The 17492-nt window shown below is 37.8% G+C and overlaps 1 protein-coding gene across 3 annotated transcripts in view; it reads right to left on the reverse strand.

Annotated features, from left to right (window-relative positions):
* Nucleotides 1–7793: 7793 nt before the first annotated feature.
* The window catches only part of EXTL2 (exostosin like glycosyltransferase 2), a 140264-nt gene continuing 130565 nt past the window's right edge, over nucleotides 7794–17492 (reverse strand). For 2 of the 3 annotated variants that reach the window (XM_054690936.1, XM_037498468.2), the window contains 3 exons: nucleotides 12853–13280; nucleotides 12188–12258; nucleotides 7794–9750 (listed from right to left, as the gene is read on the reverse strand). In XM_054690936.1, coding sequence (XP_054546911.1) covers nucleotides 9262–9750; nucleotides 12188–12258; nucleotides 12853–13280 — 988 coding nt within the window. In that variant the 3' untranslated portion in view covers nucleotides 7794–9261. The remainder of the gene's footprint in view (nucleotides 9751–12187; nucleotides 12259–12852; nucleotides 13281–17492) is intronic. The other variant, XM_054690937.1, reaches the window with a different exon arrangement.

The following is a 17492-nucleotide window of genomic DNA, read 5'->3' on the forward strand; positions in this document are numbered from 1 at the left end:
TTTAGGATTTTCATCAATTATGAATTCAGCAAAAACTACAAAAGATTAGCACTAACTGACTGTCAAAAATATGTTTTCATATCATATTACCATTGTCACAGATTTCTCACAATATCATTTACATTCATCACTTTTATGAAATTATACTACTTATTAAGCCTACTATTAGATCGTATTAATGAATTGCTCAAACATATTTTGAAAACTATTTAAATGCAAGTAGTTTTCTTTGTGATTGTATGTATTAATCTTACTTTTTTTTTTAAAACATCTTCCTAAGGGACCCCTAAGGCTTTCCTAGATGTCAAAAGTGTTGACACAAAGTGATTAAGACTTGCTGCAAATATATCACACGAGCCATGTGCCTATGCCATTAGCCCAAATTTTTGGTTTCTATGTGCTGCTTCCCTTATTTTGATAAGCCACAAATATTCTTTCCAGAGAATAAAGCCAGGTGCCCGTATATGAGAGCTTTTCTGTTAATCTGACCACTTACTGGTTTCTACACTTTTTTCTGAAGTACCACCTACTATGATAGGGCAACATTGATTCAAGTATTTGTTTGCTCACAAGATACTATCTATGTTAAATACTTGGGAATACAGAGCTAGTACCTCCTAGGATTTTATAGTTGGAGAAGTGGTCAAAAGGGAAGACAGATTTATACAGAGAAGACAGAGCAGAAGTAGCTTTACATAGGATATCTAAAGTTTCATGGAATAGGAGATGCTAGAGAAGGCTTCACACAGGAGTTGGCATTGGAAATACAGAGAATGCCATAAAAGACTGAGTTTGGGGCCTCCCTCATGGCATAAGGGCTTAAGCACCACACTATGAAGCAATCCACAGCCTCTGCAGCATGACTTCAATCCCTGGCCAGCAAGGGAGCAAACCACATGGTGCAGCAGACCTCTTCTTTCTCACCCACTGTGCCCCTCAGTCAGTCTGCCTGTTCTGCTCCCTACTCTCTGGTGAATCCTCTCACCCCCCGGCATCTCTGGCCTGTATCCCAGCTCTTGTATGCATAAATAAATAAATCTTTAAAAAAAAAAAGACTGAGTTTGCCAAGACTGAGAAAGTAATACTTGGGAGGTTATTACACCATTTTCCAAAAGTCTTTGAAACGTTAAGCATAATGGAGTAAAAGAAATTTAGTATCTTGCCATATAGATTTAATTATCATCATCAATTAAGTGAAAGAAAACTGAGCAAAAGATTGAATGTCTGAAACATTTCCTTCCTCTAAGTATTTATATAGAAAAGCAATGTTCATAATCACTAGATTATACCATTCGGCAAATAGTAATTTAAAAAGCATTTTGATGTGAAGAATTGTCAGCTGTTCATAGAGGAGTGCATGACACCTGCTGGCCAAATTATACAATTTCCCTCTCCAAAGGAATGGCAAGTAATAAAGCCAATCTTATGTTTAACAGTGATTTCCGGCCGAAGGAATTATGTGTTGGGCTTTGCAAGGGTAAGATTTTTTGGAATGGTGGATCAGGTGCTTTTTGTTTGTTTGTTTCTCTTGAAGCTTGAAGAATTACAATGCCTAGTGCATTTCCTTTTTTCTTTTCTTTTTTTTTTTTTAAAGATTTATTTATTCATTTATACAAGCACTGGGTACAGTCAGAAGCACGGGAGAGTAAAAGAATTCACCAGAGCCAGAGCGGGAAACAGAACAGGCAGACTGACGAAATACACTGCTGAGGGGAGCAGTGGGCGTGGCAGGAGAGGTCTACGCGCCATGTGGGACCCTCGCTGGTGGCCAGGATCAAACCAGTGCTGCAGAGGCTATGGGGAGCTTCGCAGCCCAGTGCTCAACCGCTGAGCCACTAGGGGAGGCTGTAGTGCATTTTCTTTAAGAGCAAAGTTAACAGATTTGGAGAAAGTAATGCCTCATGTAAGGCATTACACTCACAAGTGTGTTGGCTAGGTAATATTAGAGCCCTAGTTTCTTTCCCATATCCCCAGATGAGGCAAAATATTCCAAGGCAAGGGTTCAGGTTGTTAACTTCTATCTTCTATCTCAATTATTCACAAATTTTACGATTACTTTATTAATGGGTTGTATGTGTCTAATGTCCTGTACTTTAAAAATACTATTGAGTAAAATGTATATAAAATAAAATTTACCCATTTAAAATGTGTAGTTCTGAGTTTTAATAATGGATATAGTCACTACCACCATCACAATCAAGATCTAGAATATTTCTGTCATCCTTCAGATTTTCTTCTTGCTGTCACTCCCCAGCCTTTTATGTCTGTCTCCCTTCACTTAGTATACTGCTTTGAGATTCAGCCATATTGTTGCATGTATCACTTGTTCATTTTCATTGCTGAATAGTATTCCACGGCAAGGATAATTTTGATAAAGTTTCAATAAACATTTGCACACAGGTCTTTGTGTGGATACATATTTTCATATCCCTTGGGTAAATACCCTGGCATAGGACCGCTAAATTACAAGGCAAGTGAATATTAAATTGTGTAAGACATTATAACTTTTGCTTTTAAAAATAATGTTAGACATTTCTTTATTTTTATTTTAACCTAATTTTAGTTGTGTCCCATATCATTGCTGTAGAACTCTTCTATAAAATATAGCTTTAACTCCAAGGATGATAGAAAAATAAAAGCTTCTTCAATGCAAGGTCATGAGATAGCATTTTTAGAGAGTGGAGTTTTACATAAAAGGAGGAGGTCAGCCTTAGTGTCATCTTCGGTCTGCTGTCTGACTTGTGTAACCTGAATTTATCACACAATTTATTTAACTTCTCTGGACATCACTTAGTGAGTCCTCGAATGTGGGTAACACAGGTTATCTACCTGCCTTGCAAGGCTGTTGCAAATTTTGAATGGTATAATGTGAGTATTCCCTACATAATAGGCAGTGCTGTTATTGTCATTAGATTAACAACTTTTGCTAAAAGCAAAAGGCAACAATATAGAAAACAAATGATATCACACTGTAGATGTTTTAGGTTCATTAGGAAATAATGTGTTTCTTCCGGGACTGTAAATATTTCACCCAGAGACAAGTTTCATTTGGCTCTAAGTGTCTATGATGTATGTGTTCTAAAAATACCGTTATTTTCACACTTCACCACAAATTAGCATTCTGTATTTAATAAAGGTCCTGTTTCTGCTGTCACTGAGAAATGCGATTGTCACATGTTATATAAAGTGTTAAAATGTATCTAATATGAGTTACCTAGGTAAGGACCCATTTTAACTTGATAACTTTTGAAGGATTGATATTTTTCTATAGTACCACTTAAGAAGAGACTCTTAATAAAAAACCAAAAACAAACTCAGACAGTGGGCTTTTGACTTGGCTATGTTAAGACTATTTTCACTCAGTATGCCTTCTGGTATTTTAATGCTAAAAATGTTATTCAGTTAATTAGGCTGCACTGACATCTGCTGGTAAAACAGTAAATTCCATAGAAACCATTTAACATAAATTTTGATGAAATTGAAATTTCATTTAGTCTAGAGCATATTTGCACTCTGTATTAAAAAAAATAGTGGCTATGCATGATTGTTTGTGATTCATGATTCTACTTGCTTCCAGTGTTTTGCTAGCTTATTGCAACTCTTTTTGGAATCTTCATAAAGGCCAGCGGCAATAGAAGCTTAATTAAGTAAAATATCTTTTAAATAAAAACCTCATCCAATCAGTGAATGATGACATCATCATCTTCTTCCTCATTATCTTCACCATTATGTCATTTGGCCCTAAAACAGAACAATAGTGATGTCAGTTTATGAAGTTTATGAAGTCAATATTCCCTTTGGGAAAGCATTCCAGTGTCCATAGGTTTAGGGCACAAGGAAGGAAGGAAATTCCTACTGAGCTAAAATCTAGGGGATCACTTTTTCTTGCCAGGAAGTATAATATGGCTTCTTTGAAACCTACCAAGAACTGATTTAGGGTTGTAGAATTTTACAAATGGAAAGAAATTCACTAAATATAAGAATAAATTTAGCAAATGATTTAAGAATGAATTAAGGAAATGTATTACATTTAAGCATTAAATCTTGTTTTAATTATTTTATATATTTTTACATTATTTTTCATTTTTGCACAATGTATGCATTTTCATCTTGGTTACACATTAAATCTTAAATTTAAATTTAAGAATTCAGTTTAGTCCTCTCTATTATAAATGAGATTCTGAGACCCAGTAGCTGATGTAAGAAAATATGTTGTCTAATTCTTCCATTCCAAGATGCTTTCTTAGATAAATTGTCCTTACTAGCTGTTTATTTATTAACTTTGTTTAAACCAAAAATACTTGAACAAGCATAAATATGATTATTTGATAATTTAGATTTAGCTTGTTGTAAATTTACCAACTTGACTTTCTCTAACTAGTGATTTATTATTAAAATATACACTGTGTTTTGTAATATTGCTCTTTCGTGCTTTAGAATATATATTTAATTCAGAGGTCCTTCCCAGGTATGTGGATCAGAAAAAAGAGAAATAAATCTTAACTAGGGAAATTTCTGATGGTTTGATTAGATTTGAAGGTCACAGAATTATGCACCAGATGTTTTATCAGTAATACAGCACATTCCCCCCGCCCCCCACCCCCAATTTTCTGTTCCAATAGGTACTGTCATATAGGATAAATCTGGAGCAATGCTATTTGCATTGTGATTCTGTGTGCTATACAAATAAATTATCAATCAGATTTTCTAGAAAGTCAAGCACATTTTTCCCTTAATGTCAGCACCGTTGACATTTGGGGATCTTAAATCTCTGTGGTGTGAGCTGCAGAGTTCTTGCATCTATTTACTAAATGCCAGAAGAATCCTCCACATTGTAAGAACCAAATGTCTCAAGAAGTTACGAAATGACTGCTGGGGGCAAAATCAGCCCAAATTAAGAACCACTGCTATAAATTAAAGCTGCCTCCTTATTTTCAAAACTACTTAAAAGATTCTGATAAAGAATTTGATTCTTTATCTTTACCAATAAAATATCAACATGAGTCAGTGTAGCTCCAAGTCATTGCTACTTTAGAGACTTATTTAAATATTCCACTCTGAGCTAGAGAAGTGGGTTCTTTGAATTTTTAGTACTTACCTATTTATTATCACTTCCCTTCATGTTCTAAGGTATAATTTTGATACAGCTACTAATTCACAGCCAAGTTTGTTTTACTCTTGACCAAATCACTCTTTATTGGTGATGAATTTTTAAAATTTCTTTTGTTTTCTGATACTGCTAAATTATTCTTTTTGAAACTAAAGTTTTTCCTACAAATTTCTACAAATTATTTCTACTATTTCTGCAAATTATTCTTTTTGAAACTAAAAGCAAACCAGTGGGATTTTAGGGCAGATCTTTTCATCCCTGCAGATAGGAAAGTGGAGCCAGGTTTCAAAACATGCTTCCAATGTAGCAAATGTTCTTTTCACTTCATCTTCAGTAGGTATATTTTTTAAAAATTTGGATTTTATAGTAAACCTTTTGTAAGCACAAGAGGGGAAAGGGAAGGGAAGAGGGAGTGGCAGAAAGAACAAATTTAGAACCTTAGCAGAAAAAAAAAAAAACTGGTTTATGAAATAGCAGTGGGGGCAGGATGATTAAACTTCACCATTTAAGTCCTTGCAGCATCCAAGGAGATTTGGCACCTCCATAATTCTACATAGTCCTCTGCTATCTCAGCGTTATCCTCCACTCCACCCTCCTCCTTCCCACTCCCTCTATTTCCAATTCCACAAGTGCATGTAAGCGCACACCATGTGCACGTACACACGCACACACACACACACACACACACACACACTTACCTACTCTTGACCATGGGGGAGTCAAAACTCTAAGTCATCTGCTCAAGAGGAACAAGTAGGAGCACTTTTTGTTGCTGCTGAGTTTTATATTCCTGGGATCAGCAAAGGGTCAGTCACTGCAGGGGGAGGTGCAGCAGTCAGTAATTCATTGTCTACACTCAAACCTTGAAGCTGTTTCCAGAAACACTTAATTTACACTGCCCTGGAATCTTGACTTTCATTTCTTCTTTTCAACCGTAATTCAGAATTCTTAAAACAGTCCAAGTTCTTTCAAATTCTACAGCACCTGGGGATTTTACACATGGAAAAGGTTTTAAATAATATGCCATGTTGGGAAGTCTGATGGGAAATAGGTACACAGATGTGAGTATAATAGTGTGGCTGTGGCAACACTTCTGAAGGCTCACAGTAACATGTACCAAAAATCCTAAAATCACACATTCTGCTTAGACCCAGGTAATGGACTTCCTGAACTTAACTTTGAAGAAATCACTATAAATATGCTCAACGATGTCTGTTCAAGATAAGGACACTACCCAATTGTTGCTATAACAATAAATTATCAAAATGGAAATATAATTAATTACATAAGTTATAATTAATCCAACTAATGAAGTACTAAATAAATGAGTTTTGTAAAAGACGCCTAGATGAGTTTATAGGAATAGACATAAAAACATTTAGCCGTTGGGCCTCCCCCATGGCGCAGCGGTTGAGTGCTGGGTTGCGAAGCTGCCCGCGGCCTCTGCGGTGCTGGTTCGATCCCTGGCTGCTCCCCGGCCACCAGAGGAGGGTCCCACATGGTGCGCAGACCTCTCCTGCTGCCCGCTGCTCCCCTCAGCAGTGTACTTCGGTCCTTCTGCCTGCTCTGCTCCCTGCTCTGGCTCTGGTGAATTCTCTCACCCTCCCGCACTTCTGACTGTACCCTGTGCTTGTATAAATAAATAAATAAATAAATCTTTAAAAAAATAAAATGACCAAGACATTTTTTGCTTTATCTATACAGGCTATCTGTCTCCTTTATTCCTAAAACAGCCTCCAACGTAGATATATTATTTTGACAGATAAGGCTACTGAAGCTACTGTTGGGTTAGTAACTATGAGGTCTTGCAAGGGCTGAGCTGACACATGCTGCCTGCACACTTAACCCGGGAGCTCCCTTGCTTCTCAGGTAGTTTTTAACCTGAGCATCTTCTCTTTGGATCATTTGGAGCCGGAAGAGAGGTTTCAGGGACAAAGCTCTAGGAAAATTCTAGCCATAATTCTGGTGGTCAGGAACATGGCAGCATGCTCCCAGGGATATGTTTGAGGGACGTGTCGTGGAGCAGGTTTGCAAGGCAAAGACTCTGCTGCCCAGTGAGCTCTTGCTATTTATCTAACAGTAATGAATAACCATGGTTGATTATATAACAATAGCAGGTGAAGCAGGGTGCAGGGTATTCATCTTTATGGGGAACAGGATTCAAGGGGAATAAAGGGTAATCAACTTCATGGGGAACAGAGGGCACATGTCGGCCACATATACAGGGAGGACTTCCTGTGCAGGTGCTTGGTGTAATTTCCGAGCTACTCCCAAACCATCTCGGACACTGACCACACAGTCAACGGCTACATAGGTGTCCCTGGCCACCTTGTGATGTGGGCCATTGTCTCAGTGCAGTCATGCAGGAGTGCCTTAGCCAAATCTTTCACACACACAGGTGCACAGACAGGCCATACACACACAGGTGCAAAGGCCCTAAGTGGGAGAGAGGTCACACATAATAAAAGTTCAGTAGCACAGAATTGACATTTAGTTTCATAATTGGTTGGTAATGTCTGGAAAACATATGATTGATGTATGACATGCTTAAAACAATTTTTCATACGCAGGATGGGAAATAAAATTTGGGAATGTAGAAATGTAGCTACTGCTTCTACCTTATTCTGAGCAATATATTGACATCTTTTGAAATATGTAAAAATACCACAAAAAAAACCCGCAGTTTGTTTAATTAGCAGAATACCTGCACGGTAAGTTCATTTTATTCATCGGCCAGCGGACTCCTAAGAGACAAAAAATCACTAGTGAGGTTGGACAAAGCAGATAATTAACATCATAGATCATTCTGTGGTTTCAAGTTTTATTGGTTTTATCTGACAGCATAGACATATACATACACACCAATGTAAAGAAAAAAACATGTAAGGATCTAATTGCATGATCCCATTGGTGCAACACGAGATGATCAGTTTAATGTTTTCACAACTTTGCAATTGTGAAAATATAATAGCATTACGGGAAGGATAGGAGAAGGGTAAGAAAACAGATGTCTGATCCTTGCCATCAGCAAAAGCAAGGACCGAACAGATACCGTGTGGACACTGATACTAATTCACAAGACAGAGTGGACAATTTAAATTCTAGGTGCAGAACTAGAGTTTCTTAGTTTTTTCCCCTGTATTTGTGTAATCAAAATTCATCATGACAAATAGTGTCTTAGATTTTTGAGAAAAGAGAATGACTTTGTGTGACACAGACAACTCTTTAGTATCTGTGAGATAATCTATGTTCTAACAATAAAGATCTTTTGACATTTAGAGTTTTAATTTCTTCCAGTTTCTACTTAATCATTCTTTCAGAAGAGTTACTTTATACATTTCTTAAAACAACATGTACTTTATGTAAAATATAAGAATTAATGTACAATCTCAAGGTCAGTTTTAGTGACAAAATGCACTACCTGGATCTAGTAATATATTTACTGCTTGCTGCATATAAGTTCATGTAAGAAACAGGCGGCACTTTTTTCAGATCCATGCAGTACGTGTTCACAAAATTCAAGCAAACAACTAGATTTCCTTCAGCTAAAATTAATCCTCCCAGTCACTACAGACTTATCAACAAAATTAAAAGCACTGATGGCTGCATCAAGACCATCCCGGGCTAAATTAGTTCCAGAAAGGGCTTGGCTGGAAGGACCACAGGGAAGCAGTGGTAGCCACGAATTTTACACGTGTTCTTATATGAAATTGAGACTATTCCCTCCTCACATGGTGTTTCCGGACACCACAGGCATTTCAGGTTTTAAATAAAATCATCCTTTCATGAGAAAGCTGAGAACTGCTTCTCTGGAGTTCGTTATCCGGGAAACAGTTTGCTCTATGTCCTTAAGGCAAATGCCAAGAGTCAAAGAAATTGCAGAACAGTCTCAGAATGTAAACAATAAAATAGCTGATCAAGGAGTTAGATCTGTGGATGAAAACTCCTCACAATACCAGTGTCTTGGTTTTTGAAATTCATGAGAATTTTATGTCCTAAAAGTGCTATGCATATTTTTTCATTGCTGAGTCTTCTGAAGAACACAAAAGTTCATGATGTTGCTTCAAAAAACAAATCAAAAAGCCATTGCATGGAGAGATACTCAGAGACTAAGCAGTTTTGAGGTTCGTTTTTGTTGGCTTATTTTACTTTCACATTTTGCTTTTGTGGTTGGCATATGGAAAACCAAACTGGGAAATCATAATGTTGGAGTATTTTAAAGGCATGCTGTCATAAATATTAACAAGCTTGTTTATACAATAAGACCTCTGCAGAAAGTGCTCGGCTCGGTGCCACATTCCAGAATAGCCACCATTGGTTTCTTTTTCTAAATTACCCATGTTTACGGGTTTCACAAATATCCCAGAGGTCTTTCCAATGTGCTTGGCAATGATAAAATTCATGGCTATGTCATCACAGTTTTGCGTTTCATCTATCAAAGCGTGGACGGCAGCGGGTTGCTTCTGAAAGAGTTCAAGGTATTTGCTGTTGAAGAATGAAGCTCCGATCAGCACCATAGAGTAACGGTCACCATTCCCAACCTCTGGTGTTTGCAGTTCAAATCCTCCATAACTGTAGATACCAGATGAAGTAGAAACATGCTTTCTAGGAACAAATCCTACAATTTGATCAGGAAATTGCTGAAAAGATGGAAAAAGAACAATTAATTGTGACATTTCTTTTGAGTAGGCATATTGAAAAGGGCAGTGATTTATTACAGAGAATTTAACTCATTTGTCAATTTTATTTCTGGTTTCTTTTTTTTTTTTAAGATTTATTTATTCATGCATACAAGAACTGGGGTGCAGGCCAGATGTGTGGGAGGGTGAGAGGATTCACCAGAGACAGCGCAGGGAACAGAACAGGCAGACTGACGAAATACACTGATGAGGAGAGCAGCGGGTGAGACAGGAGAGGTCCACTGTGCCATGTGGGCATCTCCCTGGCTGTCCAAGAATGGAACCCGCACTGCAGAGGCTGTGGACAGCTTCACAGCACTGCACTCAACCGCCTGTGCCACCAGGGAGGCCCTATTTCTGGTTTCTATATCTCGATTTCCTCTAACTCTAGGCAACTTCATCATAATTTGCCCTGGATATTCTTATGGTCAAATTACATCACAACCCAAATTTCTGTGAAAAAAAAACTTCTAAACTCACGAATGTTTGTCTCATTCAAACATTATCTGACATTAATAAATTCCAGTCACTAGAGAGTCCAGTTCCTCCAACTTTGCTGCAAGTAAATTTTACTTATGGCAGGTGATAAGAAAATATAGATGGGATTATTTTGAAAAAAATTTAATATTTTAGGGTTTAATTACTTATCTGATTAAAATTACTGCGTTTACATGCTAATTCCAATGTTCCCAAAAGTCACTATTGATTTTAAACAATGTTCTACTTTATGCCTTTCAACTTGGGTATTTTCTTTTTAAAAACATAAGATTATATATATTTATGTGTTTGTTAGATCTTTGAAGAAAGGATAGCAACAAAACACTTAATAATACTAAAATGGAGTGACTAAAAATAAAACAAAAATAGCAAACAAGAAAACCAGTGAAACATGAGAAAGAGATAAGAATTTACTGGGTTAAAAGATTTAATTCAAGTGCATACATAATTTGCTTTTTAGTCATTTACTGAACAGACACTAAACTAATAAGATGCACACACACAGAAAATTAGGGTGAGTTAAATACCATTTCAAAAAAATCAATCTAGACAGGGTATGAAACAGATACTGAAAAAGAGAATTACCATCCTAGGAGAAAGTTGTAAAAGCAGCTGGGTAAAGAAGAGAATGAGCTGGAAGTAAAGGAGAAGGTCAGAAGAGGAAGAATAAAGCCTGGGAGGCTTCAGAGAAGATACACCACTTACGCAATCCAGGAGGATGAAAGAAATTTCACAGATAGCCAGAGGGGGAAAAGAAAAAGCACTAAAAGTGGATGTCGGGATGCAGGCAAAGACACAAATTCTCTCTAGTCCTGCTGGCCAGTGACCCCAAATCATTCTACGATGTAGGGCACTGGGGGGACTGGAGTTAAGGGTCACATCTTGGGTAATGGATTGAAATTGTTCTTGATGTTTTTATGAAAAAAAAAAACTAAAGTCATGCTTATCTGTCTTAAGTTATGGTTTACTTGGATTGTTCTAATTAGCCATAGTTTTTGTATGCCTCCAACCCTGACATTTTAGGAAGATTGATTTTTTTTTTTTACATGAACTAGAAATCTCATTGGCCGAGTATTGAATTTTTGCCTAAGACTTAGCTTTTATTTTCAGTGCTGGAAAAATTGCTGATAAGGGAAAAAATTGTTAATCAGTACAGTAGGCATGAAGTAACAACTAATTTTTTGAATGCTGACATCTGGAGAGTCTTGTGACCACTTAGCATTAATATCTAACAGTGTTATATCCAAAGTAGCTAATTAAGGAGACTTACTACAGTGCAAATCAAGCCATTTAATTGGTAGCATAGTGTTTAATCGACTGGGCTTCAGAGTATCTGTATGTACTTCTGGTTTCTAGTAATTGCAGTGCAACTTATAAAAATTGGCTACTATTAACACATTTAATAAGGGAGGTTTTACAGATTAGTGAGCAATTTATGACTGCTTATTACAATTAGGGTTTGGGGAGGGGCAGAAACCAACTGCGATCACAAAGGTATATACAGAATCATTATTCATTTCTAAACTATGATCTCAGATTGTAGATGTAATAAGTGCTTTATTTTAAGGAACGTTATCTACAACAATAACATAGAAACACATTTCTCTTTTGAGACGCATGTCTGTGGCCATGTGGAAAATATTTCTGAACTCTAATCCTGATTATTTTCTCAATGTTCTTTGGGAAGTAGTTCTAGTTCTTCTCCCTATATTTACATCAAATATAGACAAAAAAGATACCATAACTTACAGGCTGGCTTTGCTGAGTACAGGAAATCTTGATTATCATATAACAAATTTATCTTTCAGATAAGGACTGTTGAGACTGTTTTGGGTTACCCTGGTTAAGTAATAGACAAGGTTTGATACTGAAGATTTCACAAAGGAAAGAAAAACATTACCTGCCAAACTGAGAATGCAAAATCAAGGTCTTGGGCACTAATTAGTGTGTCATCATCTACCATTAACACTGCTGAAAAGAAAGGAAAAAATTTAAATAGAACAATTTGGAAATGGAAACAAAATTAGTAATTACAATGGTGTCTATACAGATTATTCAATGAGCTATTTCATGACAAAGTAGTAAATAAGTGATGATTGTTGGACAGAAAGTTTTATGGCAATTGCTTTTACAGCTGTCCAAGAGGGAAATTGTCCGAGGGGGAAATTAGCATGTAGTTATCAACAATTATACTGGAAACTAATGAATCTATAAATATATAACACTGAGGTTCTTTTTAAACAAATTAAAACCCCATGAAACCACTATGAATGGGAGGCAAAAATACATTAAGCATAAGCTAAATGGCCTTTTACTACCCTCTGTGATGCAATGTCATTACAGCCTGTCTTCTTTTACCATATTAACCTTTTTGTCATTGTTGCAATAGGTATGTGATTTCTTCCCCAGAAAACTGCTTCTTGAAATTATCTTAAGTTTTTCTGAGTGCATTCTTTTGATTAAATTTCCTTGCTTTCTCCAATTTGGCCAGTTGGAAGGCCAAACACACATACACCCACCCCCAGCTCTGTTTAGTTACAACCCTGCTTCCCAGTTGTAGCTCACCATTGGTTTCCAGTTCAGGAAAGACCTGAAGTCGATTTCTCATCCTGTTTGTTGTCTGTACTTTGAAGACTACAGGGATGGGGTGAGGACCTAGAGAATTCCATAATTCATCTGGTCCCTTCTCCCCAATATTGTTCCATACCACAATCACTTTGTGCAAATGTGGTACTGCCTGATAATGATTTAAAAGTCTCAACAAGAGATCTGTTCTGTTATAAGTCTGCATGATGAGAGTAAAGGAATCCAGGGCGGACTTGCCCTGGGATTTTATTTCCCTACGTAAAGTGAGCATCTTGTCTTCTTTGATCGTAGGAAGCAAGGTGGTCAAAGCCCCAGCTACCAGTAATAACACAAGGATGACCACCAAAGAGAAACGAAGCACTCGAATCCCCATCACTCTTCCTGGAAGTTTGCAGATGTGGCAACACCTGGAGTAGAAGTGGAAATAAAATACAGAATATTAGCATTGTGAGTAGTCACCCTGGGTTAGCTTTTGCTTTTTTAATTAAAAAGAGGTTAATCTGGGGCCTCCTGGGTGGCGCAAGGGGTTAATATGCAACCTATGAAGCTAACCGCAGATTCTGCAGCACAAGTTCGATCCCTGGCCAGGGAGTAACCCACATGGCGCAGCAGACCTCTCCTGACTCACCTGCTGCTCCCCTCAGCAGTGTATTTCAGTCAATCTGCCTGCTCTGTTCCTCATTCTGTCTCTGGTGAATCATCTTACCCCCCACACCTCTGGCCTGTGCCCCCATTCTTGTATGCATAAATAAATAAATCTTTAAAAAAAAAGGTTAATCTTATTTTAGTTGATTCAAATTCAGCTCTCCCTTCTTCTTTGGTAAGGTGATTTGACATAAGTTAAAAGTACAGTGACAGGGCCTCCCCGGTGGCGCAGCGGTTGAGCGCTGGGTTGCGAAGCTGCCCGCGGCCTCTGCAGCGCCGGTTCGATCCCCGGCTGCTCCCCGGCCACCGGAGGAGGGTCCCGCATGGCACGCAGACCTCTCCTGCCACCCGCTGCTCCCCTCAGCAGTGTACTTTGGTCCACCCGCTGCTCCCCTCAGCAGTGTACTTTGGTCCTTCTGCCTGCTCTGCTCCCCGCTCTGGCTCTGGTGAATTCTCTCACCCTCCCGCGCTTCTGACTGTACCCAGTGCATGTACAAACAAACAAACAAGCAAATAAATAAATAAAAATACATGCCCCTTTAAAAAAAAAAAGAAACACATTAAAAAAAAAAAAAGTACAGTGACAAAACCTTCCCTTCTGAACCTACTTGCTTTACAATTTGCAGACAAAAGATCTCCAAAATACCAAATAGAATTAAGCAGTTCATTTTGATATTTACCATTATTTTACAACTAAAAATTTGGAAGAGATTATTTTTCAAATGGTTTCATATTCCCTTAGTAATATAGTAATTTTTAAAATCTTGATTGAGTTATCATTGACATATGAAAACTGTATATATTTAAGGTGTACAGCTTGATGTTTTGGTGTTAATTTTACTGCAGTATACTAACTTAAGTATACTGTCATAGCAAACTTTTTTCCAAATGAAATCATATGCAGAACCCCACATATGAAGTAAAAAAAATTGGTAGCAGCAACTGCAAACAATTACAAATTACAATTTGTTATTTTTTGGACCCTATACTATGTGCTTTGCAAGTTACAGTAAGTAAGTATTTATTTAGTAAACTAAACAAAAAGTTACCAATTATTTATAGTGCTAGGCATTGCCTAGGTTCTAGGACTACAGCAGTGAATAAGAGACAAGGTCTCTATGAGTAGCAAAGGAGAGACTGGGGTGAGACACATCATAGTAAATACACTCAGAGATAATTCAGGATAGTCTTAATTTAGAGAATAATCCAGAGTGACATGATAAACAAGGGCCAGATTAAGGAAGCTTTTGTTAGCTTGAATAAAATGAAAGGATTGTATTCTGACATGGGAAATCACTGCTGGGCTTGGCTCAGAGGAGTCTTCACCATTATTATTCCATTTAATAGTTTAGATGCTTACAGAGGTTAAAAAAACCTCTTTCAAGATTACTAAGAAACTTAAGTAATGGAATTAAGATTTGCAGCCAGAAATATTTGCTGCCAAGAGCTCAGCTAGTCATCATCCTGGGCTTGGGAGTACTGCCTAGACTCAAATCCAAGTTGAGCTGAGGCAGGTCAAGCTCTTGAATTTCTAAAGCACCCTCTCTCTGTACAAGAGAATCACAAGGTATTGTGATCAGCTATACACTCAGCTATTCTCCACTCTACCTAAAGGAGTTGCCACAGATGGCAACAGAATGGTAGGTCAATAAATAATTTGTGAATGCGTTCTGGATATTTCCTGGTCAAATATTTGTTTAATCATAAGCGTAAATCATATATGTAGGGCAAAGCTAAACCTCAGTTTTACAGAGACCTACAACTAGGATTTCCTGACCTCCAATACTCATTTCATTATCAGCTCTGCTGCTTCTTTCTTAAGGACTGTTAGTTTTCAACTGTTGCTGTTTGTTTTGTTTTAATTCTGCTGTTCCTTTTAACTCGACTTCACTTGCTCCTCCACAAGCCTCCATAAGGTTTTTTTTTTAAGATTTATTTATTTATGCATACAAAAACTGGTGTACAGGCCAGAGATGTGGGGGGTGAGAGGAGTCACCAGAGACAGAGTGGGGAACAGGCCAGGTGGATTGACTGTAATATGCTGCTGAGAGGCAGGCAAGGCAGGAGAGGTCTGCTGTGCCATGTGGGTCACCTCCCTGGCTGGGGATTGAACTCATGCTGCAGCGGCTACAGATAGCTTCATAGTGCATCATCTTAACCCCTTGCACCACCAGGGAGGCCCCCTTCCATAAGCTTTCTAGGTATGTGCTTATTTTGCATTTTGCAACTGAGCATTCATATTCATATAAACCTCAAAATGTATTGTAGAGCTATTCTATTCCTCTTTTCAATGACAAAAGCCAGAATGAGGAAAATGAATCTTCAAAGAAACTTACAAAAGCAACGAAAGATCAACCAGGAGTTTCTAAACAATATTTTAAGAATACTATTTAGGGAAAAACAGATCTCTTAGAACCAGAAAGAATGAGATATTATTCTTGATGAGTTTAACTGATCCCTAGTCTATTCTTTTACTAACTTAATACAATTTCTCTGAAGCTATACAATAAACAGATATCCTCATCTATTCCTAAACAGAGGCAAATATGATAAAGCTGAAAAAGACTTCTTACTGCTAACTCACAGCTGTGGCATGCTAACTGTACAGAGCTACTGTTGCTGTTCTTTATATAACACTGTCTCTGTACAGTTTATTTTTGGTTCTCCATCTTCTGGAGGTGCAATGTTTGTGCATATCTAAGCTCTTGATTTCACACCTTGTAGATGAAGTCTGGCATTTCCAGCTAGGCCACAGGCAATCCTAAAACTGCAGTCTAAATCCTGTCTAACAGATTCAGTTCTCTCTTGGTGAAATCACGCTCTACTTTCCAAATAATGTACAATCAACCTTTGTTTCTCATCGAGACTAGGCAAGTTCAGGTTAAAGTGACAATCACATTTCTGTGATCTTGTTTCATGTTTTGAAATGTATTTATAATGGTGGAACCAGCTTCTCTGTCTATAAAGCAGCAAGAAATAGGGAAGCTGTACAGACCATGTCTTAAGATCTTCTTTTGAAGTTTGTAATAATGGGAACTGGGTGGGGGTCAGGGGCAGGTGCTCAATGACATGAGTGCAGTGGGGCATGTACAAGAAAAGGAAGAGTTTACTCTTAAGGACAAAGGAATAGTGACTGTCACTCAGCAGCTCTTCATTTCAATAGCCCAGGTCTGAAAAGCAAGGTTAGCTTGTGGTCACCTTTTCAGAGAGCTTGCAAGGATATTCTCTCCTGGACTTTGTCTGCAAGCCAGTTCTGTTAAGTAAAAAAATTTTGTATTTCCTCTTTTGTCATGGCCTCACTCTAAGACATGAATAAAATGAATTATTTTTTAAAGATTTATTTATACATACAAGAACTGGGGTATAGGCCAGAGGTGTGGGAGGTGACAGGATTCACCAGAGACAGAAAGGGGAACAGAACAGACAGACAGACTGAAATACACTGCTGACAGCAGCGGGAGAGAAAGGAGAGGTCTCCAGCTGGGAGCAGCGGGAGAGAAAAGAGAGGTCTGCTGCACCATGTGGATAGCTCCCTGGCCGAGGATCTAACTCATGCTGCAGTGGCTGCGGACAGCTTCATAGGTTGCATCTTAACCCCTTGCGCCACCAGGGAGGCCCAGAAAAATAAATTATTTTTGAAGTTACCTCACTTTACCATGACTATTTTTCAAGGGCAGGAATTTAAGGGTTTAGAGTAACATGTCATCGCAGCCCCTCTACTAAAATACCATGTGCTGTTAATGCAGTCAACCAAAAATTAACCATTCTGCATTAAAAATATTGGTTCCAAGGCCTTAAATCCTTCTAATATTGAATAAAAAGCTGGTCTTATGAAACATATTTTAAGTTCTGCATAAAATGGTTATTTCTAAGCACTTAGAGTGAAGATTCATTTGATAATCACACTGAAGTATACCCTGATTAAAATCATTGTTCACTTTCTGTAGCTGAGTACAAACAGCATCTTGTAAAAT

The sequence above is a fragment of the Talpa occidentalis genome, unplaced genomic scaffold (genome assembly GCF_014898055.3).
Source record: "Talpa occidentalis isolate TD23 unplaced genomic scaffold, MPIMG_talOcc4v2.1 talOcc4.9, whole genome shotgun sequence".
NCBI classification, from domain to species: domain Eukaryota; kingdom Metazoa; phylum Chordata; class Mammalia; order Eulipotyphla; family Talpidae; genus Talpa; species Talpa occidentalis.